This window comes from Podarcis vaucheri (assembly GCF_965113315.1).
Source record: "Podarcis vaucheri genome assembly, chromosome: Z".
NCBI classification, from domain to species: domain Eukaryota; kingdom Metazoa; phylum Chordata; class Lepidosauria; order Squamata; family Lacertidae; genus Podarcis; species Podarcis vaucheri.
This window is the reverse complement of record NC_138758.1, coordinates 47,758,668-47,773,557: the sequence shown is the minus strand read 5'-3', so window position 1 is coordinate 47,773,557 and position 14,890 is coordinate 47,758,668. Positions and strand designations below refer to the sequence as shown.

The window sequence follows — 14,890 nt, the reverse complement described above, 5'->3', positions numbered from 1 at the left end:
TACAGATGGTATCTGATGCGAGGTAAATTGGTTAAAATGTTCAAGAGAGGCTCCAATCTGTGCTGGAAATGTTCAGAGACAGAAGGCTCCTTAATACATATGTGGTGTCACTGTAAGTATGCCAAAAAAAAGTTGGGAGATGGTATATGAAGAATTTTAAAAAATGTTCAAGCACACATTTCCAAAAAAACCAGAAGACTTCTTGCAAGCAATAGTAGGGGAGGAAATTCCAAAGGAAGTAAAAAACTTATTCCTATATGCAACAGTGGCTGCAAGAATAGTCTATGCAAAGAACTGGAAAGAAAAGATTACTCCAACAAAGGAACAGTGGTTGCACAAATTAATAGAATTTGTGGAACTAATGAGTATGATGGCAAAAATAAGAAACCAGGATGAAAATAAAATAAAAAGTGGTGGGATTCCTTTCGATAATATTTAAAAAGAGACGGTAGTACGTCTAACTTTCAAGTGGGAATAAACTTGTGATCAGCAGAGGGGGGAAATAAAATAAATAAATGAATCTTAGGGATGGGAAGGTGGAAAAATAAAGGAGATGTAGTTAATCAAAGAAAATGTCTTAGGAGGTCAGTGAGGGATAGGTTGGGAAGTCTAAGCAGTATTAAGATAAGCTGAAGAATGTGTGTACAGCAAACTGTAAACTGAAAAATGCATTAAAAAGTTTATTTTTAAAAATGGATGGTTTGGGGAAATCAGGCAGAGAGATGTTTCTGTCCTTCTCCCATATACCAGAACCAAGCTGAACACCAGGAGGGTTCAGGAAAGAAAAATGACTTTCTTTAGTTCATAGTTGCTTCTAACTCTGTTTAATGAGCATTCATCCTGATTTCAAAGACACTGATAACATATAGACAGGGAACTGTGGGAATTGTTTATTTGTTAAGAGTCTCCTAGTGACTCTCACACCCTTAGCAAACTATAGTTCCCAACCAGTTTTCTAGCCAATCAGCATTCTGCACAGAAACCTTTTGCTGAGCTTCACTCTTGACATCACTTCCTCTAGCCAATCAGTATTGTGCACGAAGATCTTTTTGCTGAGCTTGACTCCAGGAGAAAAACAGATATTTGTTTGAACAGCAAATTATAAATACACTTCCAGAGCGGTCCCCTCACTCGAATAATCCTGTTTGTGCAGTCTTAATTATATCCTCCTGACCCAGACAAATTACTCTAAAGTATTTCACTGGACTCTTAAGTTATAGTCAATAGTGGAGCTGAGGAGACTCAACTCTTCCTCATTTCCGCTTTATTTGGGTTTCTCTTCTTCTTGTGGTGATAGTAACTGGTTACCACAGAACTCTATATTTAGGTCTCGCTAGCCTCAGCTTCTACAAAACTGTAAAGAGACACAGTGTACCACACTTGATTCTTTCATTCAAAAATATTTTGGAACATTTAGAGATTGCAGCAGCAGCAGAAACTTTCTGCTCTGGTACAGAAGGGTGATCCTGTACTTCGCCTTTGCAGGAAACTACCTTGGTATTATGCCCAGAGATTTGCACGGTGATATTGCAAACATGAAACAGTATGAACAGGCTGCCGGAAACCCAGGTTAGATAATGGTCCAAATGGACACCGTTGGCAGGGTCAAACAGCAATAAGGTGACCTTATGTAGACTACATGGGGCAGAGTACTGCTCATTTTTGTCCTCTGAGCTGCATGCACTGGTAGACAGCTATTTGACAGCAGGATGTGGGTTGGAAGTGTCATTCAGAACACCACTTGGCTGCTCTTTTGTCCCACATTGTTGCACATGTATTTATTTACATCAGCGGTGGAGAACTTTCTTGACCCAAGAGCCACATTCCATCCTGGACAACCTTCTAGAGGCTGCATTCCAGAGGTGGGTGGGGCCAGAGGCAATAGCAGGCAGAGCAACAAACATATCCTCCCCCTTTCTACACCTCCTGCTCTCACACACACCACTCGCTATCTTCCAGACAGGTGAGCAAGAGAGGTGATCAGAGTTCAAGGTCATATCCCAGCATGCTCTTCGGCAAGATCCTTGGGGCGGGTACCTTGGCAGCTGACCACGCCTCGCCGTTTCTCCGGAAGGCTTGCCCTCGCAAGTTGTGGAGGGCACACCTCTCTCCCTTGAAACAGGTCCAGGTTTTGCATATTTAAGCAGCAGGAAATTCACCCAGGCACACCCTGGAATCCTGACCATGGCCCACGCGCCCCGGGGCTGTTTTCCTCAACAGTGACAAAGGCCAACAAAGTTGTGGGAGTCTCTCTGGATGTTTGCTGCTGACCTCATACTTTGACTTAAGAACTCCCGCACGAGATTTCTGAGCTACAGTTTATCAGCAAGTTTGAGTCTATTCCATTTGGCCTCAGTCCAGATTGTGGGTTTCTTGCCACACTACCAGTGTTAAATTAGTGTTACACAGTTCAAGTGGTAAATATTGTCTCTGATGACTTCTGTTGCGAAAGGATCCAAAAGGCAGTATCTTCATTAGGACCAAGCTGATCAAGGCAACAGAATGGTCAAATGTCTGAGTTCAGACTAGATGTTTATGTGTGCAGGGGGAGAAGAGTAAATATGCCGTCATGGGTGATGGTGGGGGGGGGCGCTGTATGTCTACACAGAATTAAATCTTGATACATTCAACGGGACTTATTCCTAGATAGGAATTTGCAAGGTGGAGAAGCAGAGCAGTTACACAGGAACATAAAAACACAGGGAGCTATTCAAAAGAGTTTTACTCAGAACAGAGCTATTGAAAACAATGGACATAACTCAGCCATGTTCATTAATTTCAATGGGACTCCACTGAGTAAAACTTACTCACCCACTGCCTTCTACTGAGAACAGAGCATTGTTTAATGCATCTCACTACTGTCTACACCAGGGGTCAACAACCTTTTTCAGCTGTGGGCCGGTCCACCGTCCCTCAGACCATATGGTGGGCCGGACTATATATTGGGGGGGGGGAATGAACAAAATCCTATGCCCCACAAATAACCCAGAGAAGCATTTTAAATAAAAGGACACATTCTACACATGTAAAAACACGCTGATTCCCGGACCGTCTGTGGGCCGGATTGAGAAGGTGATTGGGCCACATCCAGGCCCCGGGCTTTAGGTTGCCTTCCCCTGGTCTACACTGACAGGCAGTGGCTCTCCAGGGTTTCAGAAGGGGTTTCTCAGCTCTGTTGCCTGCCATCTTCCTCCTCCTTGGAGTAAGGGGTGTACAGTAGAACCCAGTAGGGAGGAGGATGGGGACAAGATTAGTTCTCTCTGATTGTCTTGCTGCATCCTCTGCTGGCCTCCCTGTCTTCTGGCTTACCAGTCCCAATGGCACCAGCCACCACTGCTGGATTGGCAGGGGGGCACCCACATGCCTCTGCCCTGTACTACCTTGCCCTGCCCCATCCAGGCAAATGGGGAGGAGGGTGGGGCACAACTGGACTGTGTTGGCTCCACCTGTCATTGGCCCTTGCTCTGACTGCTGCTGGCCTTACCTGTGGGCATGACTTAGTTTGGAAAAGTTTCCTTCCTCAAGCCTGATGTTTCCCTGGCATTCCTGTAATGCTGGAAACTTCAAAAATTGAATTCCAGAACTAGTGTGTGTGCAACTTCCCACAACTTTCATTTTGTTCTGTTTGGTTCTCATGCTTTTTTTCCCTTCCCCTTTTTAAAAAAAAATCCTTATCTGAAGAGTTCTTCCAGATGGGCCTGCTTATTGAACAATCAACCTGATTTGCTAACACAAAGCTTAAGCAAAGTTTATGCCCTGCTGTTTATTGAACTTTTGCTCTGATTTGTTTGTGGGGAGGTTATATGTCATCCTGCTAATTATTTGTTCACACAACACTTTTTAGTGCATTTCCCTGTAACTTTCCTAACTGCCAAAAGTTGCTGGTTTTCTGTTGTTGTTTTTTTAAAGTGGATTTGTTGCACCAAAGCCCTTTGATCACCTGCAGTACTTGTCAGGGCACACAGCTACTTGTCCACATTGACAAAGATATAATAATGATGGTGCTCTTTATTTCATAGAAATAATTATATAATTGTAGAGATGGAAGGGATCCCCCTGGGTCATCTAGTCCAACCCCCTGCAATACAGGAATCTAAACTGAGGCATCCATGACATATGGCCATCCAGCCTCTGCTTAAAAACCTCCAAGGAAGGAGAGTCCACAACCTCCTGAGGGCAACTGTTCCACTGTCAAACACCTCTTACTATCAGAGGGTTCTTCCTGGTGGTTAGTTAATCCGTCTCTTCCTACAACAACAAGAGCGAAGTCCTAGAGCCATATAAAAATATCCCTGCTGGTTTAGGCCAATCTAGACCAGCATCTCGTCCTCACATCAGAAGGACCTGAGTACAACAGTACAGAACTGTCTCCCACCAGCTGATGTTCATAGGCCTAGTAATACAATTTGTAATCAATGCATCACTTGAAAACAGTAATAGCACCCCAAAAAAGTGTTCAGTCTCAATAGCCAAAGAAGAGCCTTTGAACAAATAAGAATTTAAAGTGAGTCAACATGCTGTGCTTAAACATACTAATTAGCAGTGCCTTTCGGACAGGATTCTCTGCCAGGATGTTGGTGGGAATCGAACTTGAGACCTTCTGCACGCAAAGCAGTTGCTCTGCCACTCAGCTATGGCCCTCCCCAGAGAATGTTTTTTCACCTAGGTGTTGCTTCTCTGCTTCTTCCTCAAGCAACAGACTCTGAAGACTTCTTGGGCAGGCACTGGAGTGCTTATCTTTTGAAGCCTCTGCTCACACTCCCTTGCAGAATTAGAGCTAATAATAACACATTGCTGGCACCACACACCCTGGAATACTTGATAATTGGTCCAAGTAATTACTGCATCTTCCCACTCCCACCCTGTTTCTGATTCAGATACCTTCTCTGCCCAAAAGTGTGTGCATGGACTACCAGTACCCTGCAGGAATTACTTCTTCATCTATTTCTTCTTTTACCAGAGTCCCTATATCAACTACTGGCACATCTTCCCTCTCTCTGGCCAGGCTCTGTTTGCTCTGGTTTTCATCATGCTTGGTAGGAATTTTCTGAACATCTTTGTGAACACTGACAATGTTCACTGGCCGGCCAGCCACCCAGTTAGTAAACATGAACAATCAATATCTTGAGCACATCTCACTTGGGGTAGCTCTGTCAGAAAAGCATGAGACTCTTAGGACTTAGCTACACTCATCAATTACATCCTTATAACTGAGCTATGTGACAACAGATGGTGCTGCACGGCAGTGATCCATTGCCAATGTGATTTTGCATTGAGAGCTTTTATAGTGTTTTGGGCTTTTTAAAAATCAGTGTAGATCCAACTTTACTCTCAGGCTTGTGGGTTTGAGCCCCATGGTGAGTGAAAGATTCCAATTCTACAAGTCCATGAATCTATTACAGTGGTACCTCGGGTTAAGAACTTAATTCGTTCTGGAGGTCCGTTCTTAAGCTGAAACTGTTTCTAACCTGAAGCACCACTTTAGCTAATGGGGCCTCCTGCTGCTGCCGCGCCGCTGGAGCACGATTTCTGTTCTCATCCTGAAGCAAAGTTCTTAACCAGCGGTACTATTTCTGGGTTAGCGGAGTCTGTAACCTGAAGCGTATGTAACCTGAAGCGTCTGTAACCCGAGGTACCACTGTAATCTAATGGGTCATTAGGTAAGCCAAATTAAAATGGGTACCTGCTTGCCCTAGTTGTTCCATATCCTAACTTAAACTACCCCAACGAATTACTATCCATCCAGTGTGTGGATGCAAGGCTCCATCACTCTACCCAGGGAGAGGTGGGAACTGGGACCCTGTGTGGATATGCCCTACTCAAACCCCTCTCTTTCAATGCAGATGCCCCACCTCCAGACGTGGATTTAGGGGAGTGTGACTGGTTCGCCTGCACTGGGTGAGCCAAGAGGGCACCGCAGGAGGTGCCACAACAATGCTGAACACCGGAAGGTGAGATGCAGAGGAGGGGCAATGAATTTAGGCGTTGCACAGGGTGCCGCTGAAATTTTAAAGCCCAAAGTCCTCCACTGCCCAGCCTGGCTGCAGTGACCTGGCAGGACAATAGATACAGTAGTGTCTCCAGGAATGACTCGTGTGGAGGCTATCCTGACACAGCTGTTGTTTCTCTGTGGTGTGGATGTGAGGCCAAGGACAGCCCAGCTTCCCTAGAAGGATTGCTCCCACGAATCCAGTATTCCTGGCATTGCAGGTGTGCAGCCCCATTCTCTATGCCATCCCATCCCTGCCAGGTAAGCAACAGTGTCACCAATATCAGGAGGGTGACTCTGCCTTGCCACAAAGGCCACTATTGTGTGGCTTGGTCAGCGGATCTGCTTCCCATGCCCCCCCCGTTTAGTGACCCCTGTCTTATATTAAATAGGATCTTAACACAACCCTTATGATTGGTTTTTCCTTTCTTTGGCACATTCTGTGAGGAGCCTGCCCTGTGTGTTCCTGAATGAGTCAACGTTCTGCATTTGCTGTCCGTTTGGTAGGAGCACTCTGAATACTTTTGGGCACACTGGCAATGTTCGCTGGCCATCTGGCCAGTAAACTCCTAAATTCTTCTTACATCAGCATCAATGATTTCATGAATGTATTGGCACATACCTAAATCTGCACCAGAGACCCTTGTCGCAGATGCTTACACCTGCTGAACCTCAACATTCATTAAAGAAGACAGAATTACAATTAGAATGGCTATCTTTCCCCTAACAGTGGAACTTTGAGCTTCAAAGGCTTAGAGAAAGCAAGAGGATTGGGAAATGGGTGCCTTCTCCACAATGGGCAGGAATCAGAGCTTGATGGATGCTTGCCTTCACAACATCGGAAGTCTTAGGTTGTCTCCCACCTGCTCAGAGTATTTGGTCAGGCCATGTGCAGGTGCAATCTAATAAAATGGCATTATTAAATATTCTGAGACAGGGCAACAGCTCTCCATACGGGTTTTCTCTGGCTGAGTTCTACCCGAAATAAACACATTGAAATTAATTTCAGTAGGCCTGCTCTGAAGATGCTTTGTGCCAGGACACTTGCCGCCGGTTGGATTCCCGCTTCTCCTCACCCCAGAATCTCTCCTCCCCGCGACCACCCTTTAAAGTGCTTAATGCAACAATGAGCGAGGATGGAGGTGGGTTTGAGGTAAGTAGCTCTGAGGCTTAATCCTTTGTTTGCTGCTGCTGCTGCTGCTGCTGCAGGTTCCCCCTTTACTTGTCACTCTGGACGCACAATGCAGGCAGCTCCGCCACCTCTACATAAGCATGTTGGAGAATATACATAGAGCGAGAGAGGCGCGGAGGGTGGAGAGACGAGAGCTTGCGCACCCGAGCTTTCCCCGATTGGCTGGGCGATGCACAAAGACTCGGAGAGTCGCCATGGTCACGTGGCCCTGATAGCTTCCCATTGGATCCCGCGCACGCCTGTTTCCCCCCCTCCTCTCTCTCTTCCCCCCCCCTCGCCTCTCTCTTTCCACTTTGTGCGGTTGCTGATTTTAAAGGAGGAGGAGGGAGAAGGAGCGGATCCGGCCGCGGGAGAAAAAGCAAAGGGGTGGGGGACAAAAAATATATATATACAAAAAAGGGGAGGGAAGGTAGAAGGAGCTCGGCGTGAGGCTGCTTGACAACGCGGGAAGGAGGAGGCGGAGGAGGTGCGGGGGGGACAATGCCATGGTGCCTCCTCCCGCCCAGCTGCTCTCTGCAAGCCGGTTCTGTGCCACCGCCAGTCCGGGCGTAGGAGCGCAAAGAGACACCCGGCAGCCGCAGGCGCCGCCTCCTGGGAAGCGAGAGTCTCTGCGGGGGGGCTGTTGGTTGTCAATGGCTGGCTGACCCCCCGACCCCCCGATCCCCGTTGTCGGCGCGGGCGAGCGGCTCCTGGCGCGGCTGAATGGGCGCGCGGGTGGATGGCTAGCCGGCCAGGCGGATGGAGGGATGCGGGAGACCCTGCGCGGCAACATCACCATGAGGACCTCGCCGCGCCGCCACCGCGACCTCGGCCGGCTCTCCCGGCTGCTGCTGCTCCTGCCGCTCTGCTTCACGTGCGCGCTGGCCCTTGACTCGGGGCCGCGGAGCGCCACCGCCGGGCCAGCAGCAGCCGCAGGAGGAGGAGGCGGCGGCGGCGGGTCCGGCTCCGACGGAGGGTCCACAGCAGCGGCATCGCCTGCGGGAGAGGTGCGCTCCGGTGCGGGAGCCGAAACGCCGTCTCTGCTCTCACCTTCGCCGGCTCCTACTCCTCTTCCCCGATCCCCTCTTCTGCTTCCCCCGCCGCCTCCTCTTTCTCCCTCGCCCACCACCCCGCAGCAAAACGGGGGCGAGGAGGAGGAGGAAGAAGAAGGGAACGATCTTGGTTCCTGGGCGGCGGCGGCAGAAGCAGGCAACGCAACTGGGATCCAGCCCACCTTGGCGCCCCCCGATGACCCCCCAACCAAGCCTGCCGCTACTGCGGGAGCACAAGGGGGCAGCCGCTCCAGCTCCGAGGGGCCCGGCTCCGAGGCGCCCAGCCCTGGCAACGCCGCCTCGGCAATAGACGCGGCGTCCACGCAGGTTCCCCCGGCTCCTTCTCCAGCCTCGGCGTCCGCGGCTCCCCAAGAACCGACCCTCAGCGTCTGGTCCAGCAGCGTCCCCACCGCCGAGCCCTCGTCGCCTTCCGAGGAGGAAGAGAAAGAAGATCTGGTGGCCCATAGTGGGATAGGTGAGTGGACGGACTGTAGATCGTTTGTGGGTGACACACGCGCATGCTAAAAACAAAAAAACAAAAGCGTTTTGTATGCGGAGAACTTACACTACAGGAGACACGTCGGGATGAATGGACACGACTAACTTAGGCCAATTCATGTCCATGGGTCTGTTCTGAGTAGTACGTCCTTGAACACAGCCAGTGCCATTCATAAGACAGTTTTATCTTAAAGTCCAAGGGTGCAATGTAGATGTGGTTCCCAGGTAACCTTACCTATCCAGCTTCGGCAAAGGCACCTAGCTGATATTGCAGAGTTGGAAACGGTGCAGTAAAAATAGGAAACGAAAATCATTAGGGAGCTCCAGCAGCCCCCTGTTAGGAAGGTTGCAAAGGTTTGGGGTTTGTTTTTAACCTAAGGGTGAGAGGTGGGGTGTAGAAGATTGTTGCTGGTGTGGAGAAAGTGGCTGCAGAGAAAACGTTCTCATAATGCTAGAACCCAACAGGAAGCTGGATGTTGGGAGATTCAGTACAGACAAAAAACAATGACTTATTCTCAACAGTTAAACCATTGAATTGGCTCCCACAAGAAGTAGTGGTGGCCCACAGGCAGCTTCAAAAGAGGGGACAGGGCATGGAGGGATAAAACTATCCTAGGAGCCTCATAAGATGCCTTATATTGAGTCAAGCCATTGGACAGACTAGCTCTGTAATGCCAGTACTGAACGGCAGCAGCTGTCCAGGATTTCAGGCAGGGGACATTCTCAGTTTTAAGAGGAGGTACCAGGGATTGAACCTGAGCAGGTAAAGCAGATGTTGGCTTGCTGAGCTGCAGCTGTTCGCTCAGTGGCTACTCACTGTGGTGGCTGTGTCTTACCTCTAGTCTGAGGCAGGCAGGGGGCCTCTGAATACCAGATAACAGCAGCAGAGGTCTCCTGTTCTCCTGTCCTCTTGGGGAAGCAGGGTGCTGGGTTAGGGAGGCCTTCCGTCTGATCCAACAGGGTTCTGCCTATGTTGTGTTGCCTGTGACTGCTCTGTGGATGCTCATTTAGAGATCGTGCTGTTACTTGTCCTGAGCCTCAAGGCTAGGGCAGGATAGAGGCACCAAAAGGAGGGGAGATGGCTTGATTTGTTTCCAAAGGCCCCAAGACCTTTATTGAAAGATATTCCTATGTGTGGACTAACATTTCAGGAAGAAGGAGGGTCATGCACCCGACTAATGAGTCAAGATTTAACATTTGTGATGCCATCACAGTCGGCACCATATTATTAATGCCTCCAATATTAATACAAGTAGTATTTGTATTAATGCTACTATTATTACTTATTTGTCATTATTACTTCATTTCAACAATTTGGGTTCAATGTATCTTTCTACTAGTAGGCTTGGTTGGGATAGACCACTGTCCTCTGTTATTAATATTTATTAATTGTTGTAGAGACTATTGTTATAGAGACTAGGGAATAAATTGTTGTCACCTCATATTAATATGTACTACAATGTGTTTCTTACTATTGTTTATACCATTGGTTGTCAGGACTTTTTTGGGAGGGGGGTATAATCTCTCTTTCTCCTCCTCCTGCTCCTCCTTGTCCTAAGCTAGGGATAAATGTTGGTCCCCTATTATGGGAGGCAGTTGCTTTCTGGTTTTTTTTGGACTAGTTCCTCAGATAATAGATCATTTTGTGGAATGATTTTTTAAGGATGCTCAAAATGGCAAAGGCGAGCAGCAGTTGTAGCAGTTGAAAGCAAAGAAGGAGAGTAAAATGAGAAGTGTTTAAAAGAGGCATGGAGAGAAATGTCTTCTTTGTGGGTAATAATATATTGATGGTTTTTGCTTGATGTTGGCCTTTGTCCTTGTCTATATTTTGAGGATTTGACCCATTTGCAGCATATTCTAGCTACTTCTAATGCCTGGTGGTCTCCAGATGTTTTGGAGAGCAGTTCCCATCTGCCCCAGCCACCATTGGAGCTCTCTCCCAAAACATCTGTAGGATACCAGGTTAGTATAAAGGTTGCACTAAAGCAGTTCTCCCTGTTCTGTTGCATTCCATGGCCTGGGGTAGGTACAACTCATAAACACAAGTGCAAATATTGTGGGGTGTTTTTAAATGAATTGTTAACTTGAGACATAAGGATGGCTTGAACTTTAAATAAACTAAAACATTTAACAAACCCACTAGATCTCCAGCATCCTAGTCAATCTTAATCAGCTAGATCAACCTCTTAAAAACCGTTTTAGTGACTTAAAAGTTGGCCCTGATTAATCAAAACAGTGTTGGTGTAATAGGTGGTATTCAACATTTTTAAGGGGAGTGGCCATAGCTGAGTGGTAGTGCATCTGCTTTGCATTTGAAAGGTTCCAGGTTCAGTCTCTGACACCTCCAGAAATAACTGGGGGAGACCCTCACCTGAAACCCTGGACTGCTGCCTGTCTGTGTAGACGGTACTGAGCTAGGTGGACCATGGATCTCAGACGGTACTGAGCTAGGTGGACAGTTCCCAATGGGTGATAGTCAACTAAGCTTCACTCAGAGTACGTACACCCACTGACATTAATGAACATGACTAAGTTAGGCCCATTAATTGCAGTGGGTCTGCTCTGGGTAGTGTTCAGCTGTGTTTTACTTTGCAGAAATAGGATGCTTCTTTCTTCCTGCTGCCCAAATTTTGTTTGTGTGCCATACAGTCTGAGACATGTAACCAGGGACAAGTGCATTAGTCATCATGATGGTGACATTTTACACACACACACACACCCCCCCCCGTCGGAGACAGTGTGCCTCTGATACCAGTTTCTGGGAGTCACAAGTAGAGAGAGTTGCTGTTGCACCTATGTCTTGCTTACATGAGTTGGCCTCTGTGTGAACAGAGTAATGGTGGACCCTTGGTCTGATGCAGCAGGGCTCTGTTTATGTTCTTATAAAAATACATTGCCTTCCCTGCAGTAATGGAGCAATCCTAATTTTCCTTGTTGGGGAAGGGCTGAAGCTCAGGGGTAGGTCCCAGGTCCAGCCTTTGTCATTTGCAGGTAGGACTGGGAATGCTTCTCACCTAAAACCCTAGAAAGCTGCTGCCAGAGATTGTAGGCAATCCTGAGCGACGTGGACCAATGCACCTTTTGCAAGGCCAAAATTTGGCACCCTCTGCTTCTCACCTTCTGTTCTGCTCAATTCACTCAGTCCCCAGTGTGGGGGAACCGGTTGCGCTGCCCTAAATCTGCCTCTGGCACAATCCTGAATGTGCCTACTCAGAAGCAAGCGGTGCTGAGTTCATAGGGACTTGATGCTTCCAGGTCAATGGGTGAAGGGTTGCAACCAAAACCTTGTTTTTCCAGGAGTCAGCTCTAGTTCAAATTGCCCAATTCTGTAGCAACATCTTAGAAATGCTTCCTCAGGTGGATTCCAGGACCAGAGAAATGTGTTTGTGTTTTAGGCTGTAAGGACTTGCACAATGGGTTGTATGAAACTGAAGCAGCTGGAGAACTGTATAATTTCTCTCTCTCTGTGTGTGTGTGTTTAAAAAAATGTTCTGCCATTCTCTGATTTTGTTATGATAATGATATTGATAACAGTATCATATCTTTTCATTAGTAATGCTTGACATAATAAAAGACCCTCTGACATGTGCATGGCTGGATGTGGCTTAACTGTACACAAGAAAGGGTCACGTCCATTGTTCCACCCACGTTTTGCCTCTGGCCCTGCTCACTGCTCTGGCCTCTGGAAGTTTGCCCAAGAGGGAATGTGGCCCTCAGGCTGAAAATATCTCCCCATCCCCAAATGAAATGCTTCCAATACCTATTAGTTCATATGGGGCTGAGGGAAGGTCTTGCATCTCCCCTTCCCACTAAACAGAAAGCCTTGGACCTTGACTGTCTCACCCTGTGCAGAAGGTTCTGCAGACCAATGGAGAGGCTATTTGCATGGCACTTTTGACAGCTCCCAAGATACATTCTAGCTGCACAAACTCCCATCACCCCTAGCTAGCAAGGCTAGAGCTCAGGGATGATGGGAGTTGTAGTCCAACAACATCTGGGGACCCACAGGTTGAGAACTGCTGATCTAGAGGATCTGGGAGCTGGGAAACTGCAACTAATCCGGAATGCGGCAGCTAGACTGGTGACTGGGAATGTCCACCAAGACCATAAAGCACCGGTTCTGAAAGACCTACATTGGCTCCCAGTTCAAAGTGTTGGTGTTGACCTTTAAAGCCCTAAACGGCCTCAGCCCTGTATACCTGAAGGAGCGTCGCCACCAATATCGTTCAGCCAGGCACTGAGGTCCAGCGCTGAGGGCCTTCTGGCGGTTCCCTCACTGTGAGAAGTGAGGTTACAGGGAACCAGGCAGAGGGCCTTTTTGGTGGTGGCACCCACCCTGTGGAATGCCCTCCCATCAGATGTCAATGAAATAAACAACTATGACTTTTAGAAGACATCTGAAGGCAGCCCTGTTTAGGGAAGTTTTTAATGTTTGATGTTTTATTCTGTTTTTAATCTGTTGGGAGCCGGATGGGTGGGGTATAAATATTAATAAATTATTATTATTATTATTATTATTATTATTATTATTATTATTATTATTATCACCATTATCACCTGCCTAAGATCATCCTCTGATGCCCTTATTTGTGTGCCTCTTCCACAAGAGATCCAGAGGGCGGCAACACGAGAACGGGGCCTTCTCTGTGGTGGCTCCCCATCTGTGGAATGTCCTCCCCAGGGAAGTTCGCATGGAGCCTTCATTATACACCTTTAGGCGCCAGGCAAAAACGTTCCTTTTTAACCAGGCTTTGGTTGATTTGATTTACATCCTATGCCCTTTTAAAATGTGGTGTTTTTTTTGGGGGGGGGAGGTTATTGGGTTGTTGTTTTTATTTTGATTATGTATTTTGTGGTTTTATATTTTGATTTCATTCTGTGAACTGCCCTGAGACCTCCAGGTATAGGGCAGTATAATAATAATAATAATAATAATAATAATAATAATAATAATAAAACAACTTTGTGAACTTGCTATCACTAGATGTGGGGGCAGACCCTAGCTTAGGTGTCTTTACAATAGGATTAGGCAACTTTACATAAAATGTGTCTATCAAGTGCTGATGGTTCTTAAATAGCAAAGTCAAGCCTCCAGATTTGGACGCAGTCTATCTCCAAGTGCCAGCTGCCGGTGGGGAAGAGCAAGCGAGAGCTTTGCCCTTCCTGTTCTGCTTGTGGGCTTTCTCAGAGACAGCTGGCTGGTGATTGACGGTAATAGGATGATGGAATAGATGGACCAGACTTTGCTGACCACCAGATATTTTGGGTGACAATTCCCATTGGCTGATAGAAGTTGTAGTCCAAAGCATCTGGATGGCATCAGGTTGGTGAAGGCTCAGATAGACCCTTAGTCTGATCCTAGAGACTCTTCCTGTGCCTTGCATGCCATACCCAGTTGCCTTGCCTGTGTTCCATAGCCTCCTAAATGTATGCGTAAAAGAGGGGAAAGGGAATTAGTAACTGGCTGTGGCTAAGCCATTTGCCCTTGGATTCAAGGAATCCAGCAGGTGCTTTGATACTGACTCATGTCCGCAAGCTACTGATTCCCCCTCTTCCCCATACAGGCTCAGCTTATGTTCATGGAGACTGCTGGGCAAATAATTGCAAATCTTGTCTTGAGCAGTTATTGGTTTAAGTGTGGTGGAGAAAGGAAGAGGTATACCGTATTTATTAAATTTGAATCCTATTCTTATGTAGGCCTTGGAAGTGGTCTGCCTTTCCAGGGGCTGACCAGGTGCATACCTGCTTAGTTTCAGCGATGCTACAACAGCACCAGGTGTGCCTGGATTACTACTGCACCCAAGGTTACGTTGCCAAGGAACCTTTGCAGATGGATTCTGAGCCCGTGAGTCAGTTCCAAAAATAGCCTCCACATGTCCTTAGCACCGGCAAGGCTGCAGCAGTGTCAACTGCTCCCAAGTGAAAATTAAAAACCCCACGTGAAGCAATGAGGACACCCTGTTCAATAGTTGAGGCCCTTCTCTGGATTCTGTCTCTAAGTAGGGGCAGAAGTTGGTGACACAAGAAGGGGCCTTATCAGTGGTGGCTCCCTGTTTGTATAATACTCTCCCCAGAGAAGCATGCCTGTCATCTTTGTCTATTGGTGGGTAGTTAGTTATGTTTGCAGCCTCTTGACTTGCTTTTCCTTTCAGTGGCGTGAGCAGGATTTTCCATTTACAT

At 47.3% G+C, this 14,890-nt stretch overlaps 1 protein-coding gene across 1 annotated transcript in view; it reads left to right on the top strand.

Annotated features, from left to right (window-relative positions):
* Positions 1-7,507: 7,507 nt before the first annotated feature.
* The window catches only part of MEGF9 (multiple EGF like domains 9), an 84,740-nt gene continuing 77,357 nt past the window's right edge, over positions 7,508-14,890 (top strand). Inside the window, exon 1 of the mRNA XM_082208907.1 lies at positions 7,508-8,687. Within this exon, the coding sequence (XP_082065033.1) occupies positions 7,928-8,687 (760 nt within the window). The 5' untranslated portion in view covers positions 7,508-7,927. The remainder of the gene's footprint in view (positions 8,688-14,890) is intronic.